At 35.8% G+C, this 18,840-nt stretch overlaps 1 protein-coding gene across 1 annotated transcript; it reads left to right on the top strand.

The window, feature by feature from the left end:
- The first annotated feature begins 87 nt into the window (after positions 1 to 87).
- Positions 88 to 14,465, top strand: LOC134540871 (tetratricopeptide repeat protein 1). The gene is made up of 6 exons (XM_063383892.1): positions 88 to 196; positions 3,486 to 3,778; positions 10,388 to 10,561; positions 11,434 to 11,619; positions 14,033 to 14,087; positions 14,189 to 14,465. Exons 2-6 carry the CDS (start codon positions 3,491 to 3,493, stop codon positions 14,311 to 14,313), a joined length of 828 nt encoding a protein of 275 aa, XP_063239962.1. The 5' UTR covers positions 88 to 196; positions 3,486 to 3,490; the 3' UTR covers positions 14,314 to 14,465.
- Positions 14,466 to 18,840: the final 4,375 nt, after the last annotated feature.

Raw genomic sequence — 18,840 nt, 5'->3', positions numbered from 1 at the left:
AGTTAAAAGTGTAGGCAATGGCTAGCTACTCGAACACTAGTGTCCTGCCTCACAAGTAAATGTATTTGTTATCAATTATTTTATTTTGTTCTATGACGTGAACAAATGAATTGACGTGATGAATCACAATATTTTGAATTGTTCGTGTATGTTTTTGCGTTGTTAAAGGCATAGGTCTGAACAAAATTAAGATTTGGTAAGTTGTCGGCCAACTAGATAAGCGTAATTCTTGTTATTGATAAGTGATTTTTATAATCATACTCGGCATAATTTAAATTTGGTAATTCGATTAAGACTCTTAATTTGAAGTAAACTTAAGAGAGCACTCATTGGTACTGTCGCTGTAAATGTATGAAAAAATTAATACGGCAATGCGTTCTTTCTCTCTCGTACAGAAACCCTAGTTAAACGTTTAATACTATTACTTTTTCACAAACTTTTTTTAAAATTACAAAATGTATTTTTAATTACTTCCTATCATGTTTTCTTAATCATTCTATGAAAGCGGATTGCACTTTAAATTAAAACAAATTAGAAAACTGCCCCGGCTAAGCTATATTGCTAAGGATCTTTGGATAACTAGTATCAAGAATAAAATAGGATGGTGACCACAATCAGGGCGAAGTGTACCGGTAAATTAAAACAAATTAGAAAACTGCCCCGGCTAAGCTATATTGCTAAGGATCTTTGGATAACTAGTATCAAGAAGAAAATATGATGGTGACCACAATCAGGGCGAAGTGTACCGGTGGGTGGCAAAGATGTACGAACATGACGATCATCTAGAAAGTTTTGGAACTTTTGAGAAATTACTCACATTTTCCAGACTTTCCTAGTATTTTACAAAAAGAAAAAGAAAATATATTCCAAAATAGGTATATATAATATTTGTAAGTGTGGTTGGTCTGCGCTTGCCACTATAACTCTGTAATCCCCTCTCCCCTAGCCCAATTTGGTGGGGGGGGGGGGGGGGGGGGGGGGGGTTGTGCCTGGTAGTGGTTTATATTATATTGTAACACGCTATCCCCCATACATGAGAAGGTTTCAGTTTGGCATGGCAAAATAGAGTCTTATGGGAAGTCTGAAGCAACTAAATATTGAGTGGCTGAGAATGGTCAGAATGTTCCCGAAGCCTCTGGACCTTCGAAGGAACTTTTGGTTCTAGAATGTTCCAGATAGTTCTGGACCATTGAAAGAACTTCCTGTCATAGAACATTCTAAAATTTCTAGAAACTGGGAACAGAAGTTCAGAATCATCTGGAACATTCTCAAATTTTTTATTATTGTGTTCTGATGGGGATGCGTTGCAACTCAGAAGGGTATAGGGAGTAGTCTTGTTTGCAATTCCATAACAATATTAATGATGTCTAATGTCTCTAACATGGCATTACTTACGTCATTTTCGAGCGGGTAACAAATAAAACACTATTTTTCACATAGTTCGGTATCGTAAACTAGAAAATAATTCCCCCCTTCCCCACTGTAGTCGTTACAACTTAAGGCGGTATCATGAAATATGAAATATAATACCATGCTCTATTTATTAGTTACTTAAGTTCGTTATTTTGAAATATAAAAGTGCTGCGGAAAGTCGTAAATTTTGAGGAATTAATTAATGGTATCGCAAAATAAACTAGACAGGGTGGGACTGTAGTCTACTTCACGATACAAAGAAAAAATTATTTCTAAACATCTCACATTCATAAAATTAAATACTGGTATCGCAGACTGGTTGACTAGACTGGTTGGAACTGTAGGCTTCTTCACTATACCGAGAAATATTTATCTCAAAATTTCTCTACCTCACATATAGAAATGCCAGAATTTAAAACCAAACTACACTGGGTACATTTTCATTTTTCATTACAACATCCTAAACCCATAATATACTGCAATGAAATACACAAAAAAATACTGCACCAGCAGTTCTCTCGCCACGACCCACATTTTCCCCGCTTATCCCATTATAACGTAACATACCAATAGCATAACCGACTTCTATCACATGTTTCACTGTTGTATCCACTCGATATATTTAAGTATTTATAATGTAGCTTACCTAACCGAACCAACATTTATTTCGTTTTCATTACCTGAATGAGTGCTAGCCCAACATATTAACTTTCTTAATTCACCTATTCCTTAGATAAACACCTTCTTCAAACATACACACAATTGTACATATCAGACTTACCTCTTTTTGGACATATTTTAGTCTCCACCTTTTTCTCTTTATTTGTTGTTATGCTTATAAAAAAAAGCTGTGCACAAAATATTTTGGTAATATTTGGAAGAATTACAACAATTCTGAAAGGTCTCGATGTATTTTCTGAGGGAGTGATGGTTTTTTTGTTTGTTGATGCTGTATAAGGGTTGGACGTATCAAAAAATGTTTCATATAAAAGAATTAGATATTATTTGGAGGTATAAAAATAACTTTAAATGTATTTTATACTGTACACACTAGAGAGTTATGAATTTATTCAACCTTCAACCCTTATTTTTTCCTTCTTGAACTAATATCAGGGAGGGGAAATGGGAGTGGTTAGGTTTCAAAGTATTTTTTTTTTTTTAGTGTATGTTTACCCTGATGGTGGGACATAGAACAAAGATTACAAGTCCAGTGCTAATAAATCCATTGTAAAACATAAAAAAGTTATGCGATACACACAGATCAGTTACAGTAACTACCTCGATAATGTTTAGTATTTAATTTTTTTTTTTTTTAATTTGGTTTTGAAATATTTTGCATAAAGTAATGGCGAAGGGTTCTAACAAAATTATTTTCTCCGGGCGTTTTTCTCAACTGCCGTAACGTTTGGTGTTATTAAAAATAATTTAAACTGAAGTTTTTGGTGCTAGTTTAAGGAGGTATAATAACTCTAAATGGATGTAATATTTTTCATATTGAGTTTATATTATTTTCCATTTTTTCTAAAAAAAAACCTTTCATATTTCTATTTTCGTCATCTGATTTTATGTTTTACAGAACTTGACTGAAATTTTCCTTTCTCTGTAAGCATGGAAGTCTATAGCCTAAGTGGAAATAATTTCTGCAAAACTGCAGAGGTTAAAGTGTCCATATAAGATATGTTAATGTGTATATGTATGTATGTATGTGTGTGTGTGTATAGAGAGAGAGAGAGAGAGAGAGAGAGAGAGAGAGAGAGAGAGAGAGAGAAAGAAAGAAAGGTTGCACCATTGTAACATTAGTGATAGGTTCTTCAAAATCAACCTAAATTGAATAATTTGAATTCAAATAGGCCTAAGTACATAACTTGTGCTTCACAAGAGAACTATTGCAAGTGAACATGTGCTCTCGCTCTTTTACACTTTCAAAAGATTGAGATTGACAAAAAGTATGCTGTCCTGAGACGTAGTTCTGTCGTAAACAGGAGGAAAATAGTAGGAAACACTCCGCAGTTTGAGACACAGTCTTGGTGACCTGTCGGTTGTGTGACCAGTTGAATTTTGTTTTGTTTCAGAAACTATGGCGGAGGACAGCACGCAGAAATCAAAGTTGCCATCAAATGAAGAAATAATCGATGAACTTACAAAAGACATCTCTGATTTTGCCATCTCCGAGAACGTTCCGGCAGGTGCCACGAATACCACGCCCGTCTCGAAAGATTTGAACAGCGACGCTCCCACCAGAGACGACAGTTTCGATGAAGACAGCGGAGGTGCGGAAGATGACAGTTCCGCCAAGGACGAAGACTATATCGATGAAGTAGCTTTGAAGGACGCTGAAGTTACGTATACAGAAGAGGATAAGAAGGTGAGAATATACTGTCAAAATTTGTTTAATTTGTTTTTGGCGGCTGAGTCATTATTATGATTCTGTGGTTTACTTCCTAACTCTGTATCACACGTTTAAGCTCATTCCGTTCCAAATGGCTTTGATTCTGTTACAATATTAAAAGTTCTGTCTCCATGTGCTTTGTGTAAAATAGTTACTTTCAAATAATAACAGCAAGCGTTCTTATTTTTGGGATAAAATTTATTTAGTAAGGTAGATGTACCAGTAGTCGTCATGCTAAGAAGTTTTTTATAAAAAAAAAATTGTGTACATAACCTTGTAGGTGTATTACTGCCCCTACATGTTTGTTTTTAACCTCAAACTTTACCCTACAATGCTATCCAACACTCTTCGATAAACACAAATTATTTTTGTAGATTTATTATTTTGAAAAAAGTGTGATTTCGAGCCAGTAGTCGTCATGCAAAATTTTCGTGTTTGCCAGTGTTCGTCACATGTTTGTGCCAGTAGTCGTCATGTGCGATTTCGGCTGCATTAGTTTTAATTCATGGATCCAGAATGATAGTATTGTACTATTTGGGCTTCAAATTTTATTTGGTACTATATTTTAAACATCAAAATGGCATTTCATAAAGATCGTTCAGTAATATAATGAATAATCCTCATTAAATTTTGAATTTACTTACAGCACTCACGGAACAAAGAGGGACAGCACATAGAGCTGTAGCAAACCGAATGTATTCGTTACTGAGTAACGGGTGTGCCGTCTAGTAACGAGTAACGAAACGTTACACACGGCTGCATTTTGTTACTCGCATTTCTCGTATATTTTACGCATGCGCGCGCATATTCAATGAATTTACGATACAAAGAACGATATGTGTTTATTAATAAAGTATAATTTGGAAATTCCTCGTCTAAGTTTTTTTACTGTTTATTAAAGGTATTATGTGTGTAGACAAAGTTTGAGATTGGAACAGAAACAACGTAACAAAGTATTTTTTTACAAATTAGAAATATGTATGTTTTTGTTTTTCACTATCGCGTATTTTCACGTTTTTTTGTTCTTATCTTAAAAGAGATATAATAAAGCCGCTCTAATGAGATTTAATTGTTTCTTGGTTAACAAAAACTGTTTAATTATCAAATATTGTTAATTGTTTATATTCTATTTATTATTATATACGCGACGTCATACTGTACACGTACGCAATACGACTCAATTCGTTGCTGCAACATAACATAGCATGTTATGCGGTATCACAAGTAAAATATAAAAATGAATCAGGGCCCGCCCATCTTCCTACCCAAGGGCGATTTGCCTTTGTGTTTATCGGACAATGTGTTCCTTGGCACACTATTTTTTTCCGCTGCTCATTTTATACTCATACCATTCGCTACATCTTTAAGAGCAGCTTCCATGGCTGACTCTTCATACAACAGTATTTTCCGTTTTGGCATTTTGCCCTGTAATTAAAGAACGAGACACATTACAATGTTTAGTTTACTTATTAATGTCAAAATATATATCGAATGACCCCTAAATTAATGTAAACAACAATGCCTACACAATTTTTGCAATCAATAAAGTAAAGTAATTTCCGACCCAGAAGTCGTCATACACATGCATCGGAAGTCGTCATAGGTGACGACTACTGGATCTGATCGTAATAACGTACTTTGTCTATTAACAACAAAGAACCAATATTATTTAAGAACTTTAGGGTGTAACTTAGCACAACTTTAAATAAAATATTAAATGTACCAGTGCTCGTCAGGTATGACGAACACTAGCAATACAAGGTTTTTATTGATCCAGTTTTCGTCACCCTAACTAAATCATACAAAGAAAACGAATTTTTTTAAATAAACACTTTCACCTCTTCAAGAACATTTAACTAACACATTCAGCACAAAACATCACGAATAAACATGAAAAATTACAGAATTAGAAGTAAAAATGTGCACTAACGTCCTTAGTGTTTTAGTATAGGAATTCCCCTATTTATCTTCACTGCTCTACGAACTTTTGATGCACGGACTTTTTTTGATTGAAAATAGTGTTTGTTCCGAAAACTATTGTGGTAATTTCAGCTAGAACGTCGACCAAATTTTTGTCAATATTTAAGTTGGCGATATATTGAGCTACTTCACTATTATTTACATTTGAAGTTGCTAGTGACGACCATTGGAGCAGTGACGAGTACCGGGGCACTTACCTTATTTGATTTTTTTTTAAATTTGTTTACATAACTTATATGGATTTAATCCTTTTTAAATTTATTATGTGATTATTGGTGATGCATCAATAGATAATTTTTTAAGTACAGTACGTAATACAAAGATATTCAACAGGTTACATGTTTTTTTATACATTACTATACTATATGCATCCGTAAAATAAGAGGTTCAGTTGAAATCCTAACATGCTGATGAATCTGGAAGAAGAAAAAAAAGTGAGTTGGTACTGCCAATTGTGTTTGATTATAAATACTTACAGCTAAATCAGTTGTTGGGGAGTAACTTCCCTGTATCTTGGTTTTATAAAATTGATTTTGTGTTTATTAGGTAGGTAAAAATTGTGATGGTTTTCGTTTGTCAAATTTCCGAGTATGAATTCTTTACACTTCACTTGTAAAATGAGTGCAATGAAGTCCCTTTTTTTTTTTTTTTTTCATTTAACCCTTTCATTTTATCCTTTTTTCCTCCCCATTCCCCTTTCCCAGTCTCCTTAGTTGTCCTTAATTGTTACTGTGATGAAAATTCCTAAGGGTAAGCTTACACAACATCTATGATGAAATTATGATAAGAATACCAGTTAGGTATTGATAACTCAATGGAAAAGTCCCAATTAGTAGTTTTGTCAACTTTCCACTATTAGATGTATTCTGTCGTAATTCTTGAATGCAGGTTGATAACTAATTTCCTTTCCGTGAAATTAATCAGCAATGCTGCCAACACCAGTGATCACAGTTTAATAAATACAGTAGAACCCTGTTATAATGTTCCTGCTTATAATGTTTTCCTGCTTATAATGTCATATTTTTAAAGTCCCAATATTTCCCCCATAAGGACAATGTATTTATTTCCTGCATATAACGTTCATAAATATTGTAATTTCCTGCTTATAATGTTTGCTTTCTAACATTCAATAAGTGGGGAAAAAATGTTTTAAAACCAAATTATTCCAACACTTACGATAAAAAGTTTCCTTTATGTATGTTTATGTTTACAATCACTGCCATACAATACATGAAGTTTGTTAAAATACAATTTTATGCAATATACTGAAGGTACACAATGTTCATAGTTACGTGTCAGTTGGCACCCTTAGTCAACTCTTCTCTTCCTTGCCATTCCAGTGGCTATTCAGATGCACGTACATAGTCCTACGATATTTAAGTAGCCAACCATTGAGCGAGGGCATAACTAAAAGTGTTTTCTATTGCTTACAAATAATTTTTTTTTTTTCATTCATATGTAGGAATCCCAAAATTGAACATTTTCAGGTGGCGAAGGAGTAGACGTTCTCACTCTTAATGTTGTCATCATGAATCGTGAGACAATTTTACAAAAAAATGTGGCAGTGTATCTTTAAAGACAAACAAAATTTAACCAGGGAACAAGACGAAGTTGAAAAATTGTTGGCTTGTTTCAGAAAATTCATGTATCAAGTATACTATCTTTGGTTTTAACATTAAAGTTGTTTACGAAGCTTGGTGAGTCCATTGGTACAAAGCTCGAACATTGTTAAGAGTTAAATTGAGATTTCCTGCTTATAACGTTTTCCTGCTTATAATGTTTTTTTCTTGTGCTCCCTTGAAAAACATTATAACAGGGTTCTACTGTAATAACTTTACATTAAGTGTGTTGCATATGATTTATTACATGTTTTTTGAATGATTCTTGCTTTGGTGAAGATTGATTCTAATTATTATGTTGGATAACGAGCAATGTCCAACTTAATGTTTTAAATCATGATTTATTGTACTATAAATAATTATTACAAAATATTCATTGTCTATTAATAGCTGTATTAGCATTTTAGGTGAAACACAAAGTCATTCTTCCTCTTGTGAAGGTTGAGGTGTCAGATTGCTCGTCTTTTAACCCATCAGGTTTCCGTTCCCTGCAAGATCACAAACTGAATTTTTCGCAAGTGCAAGACACTGCAGACATGAGTAAACAGGCGGGTTTTCTCTAATTTAGTCCATGAATGTTTTATTCTCACCGCGTATTCCCTTATATCTCTCCATATTCTCTTGTATTTCCCTCACATTCCTTCAAAGTAGTTTTTATAGCACAATTACAAAACCATTAAATGATTAATTTAAACATTCTTGTGGGAAAAAAAGGCCCATAGTGCGATAGGCAACACGTCCCCAGACCTCAATTTGCCACTCATTTTTTGTTCCTCATTATAGTATTCATTTAGCATCTAGGTGTCGTATTCTGGTGGAATCAAAACAGCGTGATGGCGCGAGGTGTAAGACAATGCTGCAGCAAAATATCGCTTTATTGTGAACATGCGGTTTCTACCAATACAATGAGCAAACATAGACTATTTGATGTAAAATGTATCTTGCGATTACATGTAAAATGTATCTTGCGATTACATATGAAACAAACATACACAACCAACAGCCAATAACACTTGTGTGTGTATGTATATATGTGTGTGTGTGTGTGTGTGTGTGTGTATATATATATATATTAATCAACATGTTTCAGAAAATGAGTTCAATAAAAATTTAACATTCAATTGGCACAATCACTGCAAGTGAACACATTTCAGAGATTTAACAAATAAATTTAGAAAAAATTAGATTTAACAAACAAATTTAATAAAATATTGTCTCTAGCAAACTCGATTTCAATGAAATTTAAAAAGCCAATCATCTCGTTGCTCAAACTGACTCCAGGCGAACACTGGGATAATTCATTACTGCAGGTTTGTGCCTCAGGAATCCTGCAGACAGGAAAAATATGTAAAACTGAGAAAAACTCGGGCAAATTGAAAAAGTTAAGGGACATCTATAAATTGTTAGTTGCCAACTTCGATTAGTAATTTATTGGGACAAGATTATGTGGTTTTATTTTTATGCTGTTTTTATTTTTAAAACAGGAGATTTTGGTGTTAATGTTCTTATTATTTTTGGAATTCTGTTGAATCATAAATATAGCATATTATCAAACAAATATGACACATGATTTCAGCTAGTGTATGTTGCACTTTTACAATCTACAAATTTTTAATTTGTATGCTTCACTACTCAAAACAATAAAAATAATTTTGCAAGTATTTGTGTTTGAAAAATGTGTTAGTTTCGTAGTGTCTGAAGTTATATCATAATTATATGTTTGATTGGCTTTTGTTATCATCTCTCTATTATTTGATGTTCTATCGGCCTATTTATGTTGGATAAGCAAGACTGTACTGAAGTGGTTTTTATTATACAGACTTACAAAGTTGGTTGCATGGCATTGGTGGAAATGATAACATTGCAATGTGTGTAGTGTGGGGTAAGATTTTATGGTCAATTTAACATGTTAATGTGTGATTGAAATGTGTTACAATAAGTCTTTATTAGTGATGGGTCGAATTCCAATTTTCTTGAATCCAAATCTCGAATTTGATTTCAAAAGAGTACCATGAATATATCTATTGAATTGAATCTAAATCTCAAGGATCAGAAATAAAATAACATACAAGAAATTAAAAATATTAACTATGGTATTGAAACATTCAACCCTTTACATGTATGTTCCACAAACTAAGTTTCTAGAATCAAAACATATAGTGTTTTATTTATATATTGCATTTTAAAATTAAAATGTCGTGGGTAATGGTAACAGGATAGGTATGAAGAAAAAAAAATTAAATTAGTACACTGAAAGAGGTTATCAATATTGAAATTTTTTTTTAATTTTTTTCCTCAAATATCGAATCCGTCGAATGCTAAGGATTGATGGTATTTGAGGATTTTATTGGCCTAACTCTAGTTTCTATATTGTATATTTTATTTGTAAGATCTTAAAGAATTTTCGACATGTAAAAGAAGTTCAGTGTGGCAGTAAAAACAGGACAGAAGCAAAGAAAGTGCCTAGAGCTAGGGTGTGGGAACCCTGACGGTGTAACCAGGGCCGGTGCAAGGTAAATTGGCGCCCTAGGCGAAAAACCTTAATTGCCCCCCCCCCCCCCCCCCTCCATCCCCCCGGACACCCCAAAAAACATTTTCCTTACCTCAAAATACACGTAAGTCTAAGATTTTGTCAACAATCAAATGTAAATAGTTTTTTTTTTTCTTTTTTTTTTTTTGCAAATCATAAACAGGTCACCGTGGACTTCAAATAATTACGTATATCAATATAAACATTCCAAACTGTTACAAAAATCGATTTTCATCTAGTTTCAATAATCGTTAAACATATTGTATCAGCTGTTGTGTGTCGTGCTGCGCCGCCCCCAGCTACTTGGCGCCCTGGGCAGTCGCCTGGTTCGCCTGTGTGGACGTGCCGGCCCTGGGATGTAACGAGCCGCTAAACAGAACTCGGAAGGGTCGGTGATACAGGGGCTGTGGAAGACGGTGTGACGCACGCGCAGTGTGTGTGTGCATGTGCCGACAGAGGCTGCAGAAGGAGGCCCTGGAGGCGAAGGAGAGCGGCAACGAGCTGTTCCGTGCCGGGGAGTTCCGGCCGGCCGCGCAGAAGTACACCCTCGCGCTGCGCACCTGCCCGCTGGCGTTCCCCGCTGACCGCGCGGCGCTCTTCTGCAACCGCGCCGCCTGCAAGATGAAGCTGGCAAGTTCTGGGGAGGCGTCGTCTCCCGTCGGGCGCGGCTCCGACTTCAGCTGACGATTTGCGATGTTGAACTTCAAATTCAGCGGATGTACAAGCAAACAATTTTTTTTTTAATTGAGCTTGTTCAGCAATGGACTCACGGTTTGTCATTAGAGGTCTTTGAACCAGCGGGAAGAACTCGACACGGAAAGTCTCGGGGGGGGGAAAATCCAGCTGTGATATCTTCAGTTGGGCGACCAGAGAGTAGAGAGTAATTGTCAGAGCACTCCGAGTAATGTAAAGCCCGTCCGAAATGTCACGCAAAAACTAGTTTTCCAGCCCGTATCTTATTTTTGCAGGGCTTCTTGACCTTCAGTTGCAACGGGAGGTGGGTAGTCAGATGTACGTTTGGAGGTTCACTGCGACGCATGCGCTCCTTCACAAATGCACTCCTTCGACAGACACCTACTTTTGTGATGTACCTGCTTGGTTCCGGATGGAGGAGGGGCAGTGGGGACATTAGCTCCCTCCCGAGTCAGAATTGTATTATTTTGTTTCATTTTTGAGGGTATGCAAGGCGTGTCCGGAAAGTAAGTACCGTTTGTCATTAAAAAAAAATAAACTCTTTAAAAAAAAAATGGTTTTATTGAAAGTTTTAGTTTGCTACATATCTGCTTCACATATTTGCCATTTAGTTCCAAGCTATTCAAGATAAAGAGCATTCTCAAATATAATTCAGGTTTTTTTTTTGTTTGGAAGACAGCTCCGTAAAAAAAAAATTTTCCTTGGTCCTGATTTGTTTGAAGTAGTTCTGCATTACTGTTTCGGTTCGTAGCGTAGGTCAGGGTTTGCAGTGCTTCCGACTCATGCGTGGTGTGCGACCTTGCCCGCAGGAACTGCTGAAGTCCGGGGTGGAGGACTGCACGGAAGCGATCGCGTTGAAGCCGGACTACGTGAAGGCGTTCCTCAGGCGGGCGGGCATGTACGAGCGGCTGGAGAAGCTGGACGAAGCGTTGGCCGACTACAAAGAGATACTGAAGCTGGACCCCGGCAATAAGGATGCATACGCGGCCACCATGGTGAGACATGCTTGCTTGGCGTGGAATCTTGTTGCCCGAGTGTTGGGTTCGTAACGTTGCAAGATCCCTGCCCTCCAAGCTAAATATTTTTCTTTTAAACTATTTTCATGAATGTAAACATCTCTTAAAAAGTCTTGCTAAGATTTTTTTTTTTTTTTTTTTTTTTTAAGGGTTGATATTTGCACTTGCGGGGTGTTTTAGGAATGTACTTTGTATTTTAACAGACATTTAAAATCATTACTATTTTTTATGTAATTGTTCACAAATAAGTCGTTGCACTGGATTTTTGCCTGTTTTGGCCTACTTTTTCAGGTTTTTCTAAATAAGTTTAATTTTGTCAACTAATTTGTATTATTATTATTATTGCTGTTACCTAATGTTTTAGAACAAGGGACTGTGTCTGGGGTGATGTGTAGAAAGAGAGAGGCATAAGATGCTTGTATGTGCGAGTGAGAACAAAACAGTGAACCGTTATAGGTTTTAACCAGGATGTTGTCTACTGTACAAGCACAAGTAGTAAAGAGAAATTTTATTTATTTTGTCAATGAAAAAAAGAGAATTTAGTGTCTTATTATTATCCTTTCATAGGCAGAATTATGTATTGTTTTTTGTAATATTGGTTGTTTATTAAAAAAATTTAGTACGTTTTCATAATCAGTTTGTCTATTATGGGAGGGTAAATGATCTATTATTGCTTTCAGCATTTCAAGACTGTAGAATAATTTGAAAACCTTTCGACAATAATGTTATAAAAAAATTTATATTTTTAAGTGGAAGATAAGCTACGAGAAGTTTGATACTAAGGTAGGCCAGATATAGGAATATGATATTTTTACACTACGTAATAGTCTTTCTGAGGTCTATTCCTGTTAGAGTATGAATTGTTTCCTGAAATAAATACCAATTTATTGTTTACCGGAATATTTAAATGTAAAGTTGCATCACAAAGACTGCTGGTATAGACTGAAATATATAATTCCAAGCAGAAGAATGTTATGATAATCTATAATCATTGTAAATGTAGTTTTACAAACATAAATACGAACTACAAACAGATTAATTCCAGAACTAATTTATGCAAGGTATGAATGTATTACTGATGACAACTGTATTCAACATTATGTATGCAAACAAAACATGTTTAGTGCACCATAGTTATGGATAAGATTATAATTCGAGTTGCGATAAATCTGAAATAACACAGAAGAGCATATAATCAATCCAGTGCTTTAACACCGAAATGCAGGTTAATACACATAATAGCACCAGAATGCAAGTACTGTATTTACCCACAGAAGGATCTTTCCCGTGTACGGGTCGCACTATATATTGGTCTTCACTAGGATTCCGTGGATACAAGTGAAGTGTTCCTTTTCTCAATAACACTGCTCTGCTCTTCTTTGCCTGTTCACTATGGGAGGGTGAGGGGGCCTACTCCCCCCTCCCCCTCATATTTACGACCTCTCCAATCCCCTCACTTCCCAATAAGAGGAAGGTGAAGACTTTTTTTACATACACTTCTTTCCCTTTCCTCTATATATATATATTATTATTATTTTTTTTATACCCATCCCTTTGCCGCTGAGAGGGAAAAGGCAAAACTACTCTTTTGTCAGTTCCTTCTATAAAAACTAGCATCTCGCGTAATAATGATTGCTGCAGTTTTGTCACGGAATGTTCAGTTGAAAGCTTGGGAAATCTAATTTTAAAAAAAAAACAATAATGATTGAGCACAGTTGCGTCATGAACACCTGTCACGATAGACACGTTAATTTTGTGGGTGCCAGTTCACTGGACATTTACAACAGAGAGAGGGAGGGAGAGAGATCCGTCAATACTGCCATATATGGCCTCAACAGAACTGACTGCTGAGATGTTTTGATTAAACAATTTATACTGACTCGTGAATATATTTATTAAAAACCAACACGTGTTAGAGTTTTACGCACATAATTCAGCTACGCAGTAAAAAAAAAAATTTATTACTGTAAAAAATCGGCAGGAAATATGCCACCCATATGCGGGTAAATACAGCAATAGCACCGGAAAGCAAGTTAAATAATAGAATACAGTAGCAATTAACCAAAACTTAATTCAGATCACAAAAGATGTAAATTTTTAATGTTTGAAATTCAACAAATGTCATTATTTCCGGACAAAAAATTGAACCAAAGTGAATAAATCAGAAAAAAATGAATTTAATCTGTTTTATTTTGCATCTCTTATTGAATCAGTTTTAAACCACAAATGCTTGCCAGTTTGCCATTACTCCAGACTCGTAGCCTGTTGATATATCCCTTCCTTAATTTCAGTGACTTGTCTGCCCGTCTATGTTAAGACGTGAAGTATAATTTGAGTATGTTTGTTTCGCACTTGTGAGAGGTGGGCACATGATGTTTTTCCTTACTTACAGAGGCTGCCAGGGGAAATCAATGAAAGGAATGAGAAAATGAAGACTGAAATGTTGGGTAAGTTCTGCGAAACCTACAGCTTACGCTCTTACCATCATTGTCAGGTTTGCATGAAATGGGAGGTACATTTTTTTCCCCCTCTCCTTTCCTGTTTCCAGGCAAACTAAAAGAACTCGGCAACATGGTGCTGAGGCCGTTTGGGCTGTCGACAGACAACTTCCAGGTCAACCAAGACCCCAACTCCGGGGGTTACTCCATCAACTTTCAGCAGAACTCCAAATAAGACACACCATCGTCATTGATACAAGCACACATAATGCTACAAATATGTTATTTCCACATGCATAGTATTTATTGCTTGGTTATATATATATTTTTTTTTTCCAGTTTTTCTTTTTTGAAGCTTTTGAAATAAAGAAACTGATTTTTTTTTTCTTCACTTTATTTTTTTTAAATAACCACTCACCAATATTTTCAAGCTGGTAATTCAAATGGCTTCAGTTGTAAATTGAAATTATTAACTCTTACCGATTTAATGCTCAACATTACAGCTTAGTATATGTTGTGTTGGCAAGTTGTGGATGTACCTACTCGCTGCAGACTCCCCCTCGGGTTATTGTTGATCTCTCCTCTCGCACCGAGCCCTCTTGGGTGAGAGCCAGGTATCCTGTAGAGAAGGTCGAGCTGGTCTTGCGGTAGGATTCACATCCGGCTGGTATGCAGGTGAATAGCTAGTGGGGTGAGGGATGGGGCTAAACTATTCATTGAAAAATGTCGGTATTTTAACACGGAAACTTTAATTGACCTGAATGTCCAAACAGTTCAATTGGTCGCCTGCGTCGGCTTTCACAACATACACTGAATTATGCACAGTACACCCTATCGTCAAGGAAAGGGGGGGGGGGGGGGGGGGGGGGGACAAATTCCCTAGGCCTAGATAGGTCCTCGGATGGCCTGACTCGCGAAGGAGGGGTGCAAGCAGCAGAAAACGGATAGCCAGTTGTCCTGCTGCTCCCCCTATGATCGTCCTATGGTCAGTGGGCGGATTCCAGCCTCACTGGCCGTCGGGCCGATCAACTGACTTCAGGTGGATGACTGACCTCGCCTTTATATTGGGAGAAATGCGCGGGAACGAAGAAAAGGAAGGGAGGGGGGGAACTAACTCCTCTTTGGAAGGGATGAGATGCGCGCGCATAACTCTCGCCGAAATTTCCCTGCCCTGGTGGTGGAAGTATAAACTAGATATTAATAATTAAAAAGAAAAAATAAATGTGCCATAAATAATTATATGTACATACATATATATTCAATCCTATGTATTAAAAAGTATTTAAACTTGCTTTCACAACTTAATTAGTTACTAGGGGTGTGCGAATAGTGGATTTTGATGGTCGAATAATTTCGAATCGAATAGTAAAATTTTCAAATAGAATGCGAATAGTTTCGAAGTCGAATAGTTGTAATATATATATATATATATATATATATATATATATATATATATATATATATATATATATATATATATATATATATATATATAATGTTACTACACTGAACAATGGCAGGTTTTTATATATTTAGTTTATACAAGATATTTTCTGTGAATGAAACCACAAAAAAAAAAGTTCACTTAGTATTTTTAAGAGTTATTGAGGACATGAATTTTTATTTCATATATAATAATATTTAATAATTGTTATCTATTTTATATTTGATGCAAATATTGGTCCGAATATAAGGCGACCATTTTTACATAAACGAGAAATGAGAAAATTGGAAGTCGCCTTATTTTCGCACCCAAGACGTCAGCACCGCAAACATTAGTTCCAAACTGAAAGCTACAGTAGAAACATTTTTAAACAAAATGTTCACAATTTTTATATTAACAAGAACTTCGTTAGCTCACACGGGGAAAACGATAAATCCACCCAATATTGCAGTAATTCACAATTGTTTAACGTTGAAAATTAAAATGTGAATGTTGAAGCATCTCAAAATGGAAACATTTTATTACACATATCAAATTTGTACTTTGTGTACAATCGCGTGTTAACATTTACGTTAATTTAATTTCAGATTTTTAACGGAAAATTTGTACTAAAATATCACAGCTATTTTCAGAGCGATTGTTTACGTTTACAAAACATTTCGGAAGTAATGTTTGGAAATTCATGGCTGCCAACTGTCTTTCCACAATATTTCTTTGTTGTAAAACGAACATTGCCGAACACGCACGAAGACGCCATATTTACAGGAATTTGGTACGTTGCTTCAAAAGCTATTTTAATAATTTCACAGTAATCCACTCTTTATTTATGTAAAAACCTCTCAAACAACATAATTATCTTAGATTATTCTTTAAAATTCATAGGACAGAGACTCTGTCAGAGAGTAATATGGACAAATATTCGCGGTCACGTCACCGAAGTTATTCATGGCCGTATGCTTCACCATGGCAGCTAGCCACTTGTTTTGTTCCGGCAAGCTGCATTCTTTGTTTGCTTTGTTACGTTTACCACACTACTAAATAGTAATACGTAGCTGTGAAACGGAAAGTTAAATGCGGTATACATAAATGCAAAAAGGATTTATCAACACAAAATGTATGTCTAATGAATTTTCACATTGATTTCTACCAAAATTATTTTTACATTTGTTTGGCCTCCTGAAACTGCAGGTCGCCTTATATTCGGGCATACGGTATTCGCAATTTTAAATTTTGCTATTCGACTTACGAATGCGAATAGTTCGTCAGTTACTATTCGCAACTATTCGTGTTTATGAATATTCGCACACCCCTATTAGTTACCTTTATACTTTTATAAAAATATAAATATAGTTGGTAGATCGCCGGTCACAAGATGGCGTCCCATTGTACATGTTCAGCTGTGGCGAAAGAAAAATATCCATAACTCGTCTATATTTACTATTATATCCCGAAATAAGTAAATATGTGTGGTTATAGCGACGTGAAAAATAAAGGGCGAAGATGGTTGGTTGCTTTAATGAATTATTCTATTGTTTGTCGCTTTGTTTATAACCTACGACGTCGCCCAGATTCCTTGCCGTATATTACGTTAGTAGGCCTATTGCCGATATACCTTTTTCCCTGAATTGCTTCTGAGCTTATTAAAACTCGTTTTGGGTTTAATTATAACGTAAAGTAACGTGATATTTAATATAGAGAGGGCGGGCAAGCGTCAGGGTTGAGTTCACCATCTCTTGGTTTTAGTTAAAAAAAAAATGGGGGGGAGGGGGTATGTCAGGTCTTGTGGTGCAGATCCATTGTACTTTCTTTACTCACCCTTGCCATTTATCCGTGTTACGGGGTTCTGGACGAACTGAGAGTGCAACATGTTGAGAACTATTCTACCACGAGATGGTCACAGCCAGTAAATATGTGAACTACAAGCAATAGCGGGGAGATTGCTTTAAGACTTATAGAATCATTGTGACAATAATTCACTCCTTCATAGATTTGGGAGGAGTTGATAGTAAGACGTGATGAATGACTGAATGAATTTGGGTTTAATCCTCAAAATTGAAGTCATTAGAGGTGACGAGACAATGGAGCATTGACAGAATGACTGCATTGAGGAAACAGTAGTGGTTGGATCGGTGTCAGATTAAAAGGCACCGACTAGTGGGTTTTCTCTAGGTACTCCAGATTCCTCCGCTCATTCGTTCCACAAATTTCTATCCCATCACCCCCTCACATCAAGTAATGCCGATTTCAACAAGACATTCATGTACCATTCTCTCATTCATTCAATCGCATGATCCTTAAGGCGATTGGTGCATGGAAAATATTACGACAAAGCTAATTTAACTGTACATATTTATTTTTGATGCTTCTTTTTAAGGCATAATATACCTAGGATATTTTTTAATAAACTTTTTTTTACTGAGTTATGTCATTTTAAATGCATTTATTTTTATTCCAAGCCAGAATTATTTAGAAAACACATAATTATGTTAAACTTAAGTATAGTTCAAGAAACGAGTGTACGAATAGGTTTCTGCACCTATAAAAGTAAGAAAAATTTTTTTTCATCATCAAAATTACAGTTTAATATTGACAATTTCCATTGATCATTGCTGGACTACTTCAGGAGCGATTTAAAGAATAAATTTAAATGAAAACATAATTGGCAGGACACTATTGAGTTATGTATATATTTTCATATCCTTTTTTTTTTTTGATACGATCCGACTCAAAACACGCCCTCTGGAGTGGCATTTCTAGTGCTGCGTGTAAAACTCTCGCCGCCGGGAAGAATGTCCCCGCGACGTGGCGCTGAGGGCGGCGCTTGTCGGAACCAGGTAGTCCGGCGGAGCTCCGGCCGGCGGGCCGCAGCCTGCGGGTGGGGAGGGGGAAGAATGGGGTGTAGAGGGAGGATGAGAGAGGAGGCCGAAGAAACAAAGGGTCTGTCAAGGTCGCACTTCATAGTGGAGTATCTTCGCTCAAGCAAGGAAATTGTCTCTGTACAGAAAAATTCGTACAGCAAAATTCTTTTTAGCGGTTATGTTTTGACTTGAAGTTGAATACTGACAGGGTGATTATTCTTTTTGGTGGTTGTTTGCACATATGTATAAATTTTTACCCTCCAGATTAATATGTTTTGACAGCATAGAACATCAGTTGTGTATTCCGGTTAGTTAGGGTATGCTATATGCACACTAGAATGACATCTTAATTTAACCAAAAAAAAATAGATTTTATATTTATTAAAATTTATTTAGAACATCAAATCAACACTATGCTATTCCGTTATATGAAATAAAAAAAATTTGAAAATGTTAGCTA

This window comes from Bacillus rossius, chromosome 17 (assembly GCF_032445375.1).
Source record: "Bacillus rossius redtenbacheri isolate Brsri chromosome 17, Brsri_v3, whole genome shotgun sequence".
Taxonomy (NCBI): domain Eukaryota; kingdom Metazoa; phylum Arthropoda; class Insecta; order Phasmatodea; family Bacillidae; genus Bacillus; species Bacillus rossius.
The sequence above is the reverse complement of the archived record's forward strand: the minus strand, read 5'-3'. Positions and strand labels throughout refer to the sequence as shown.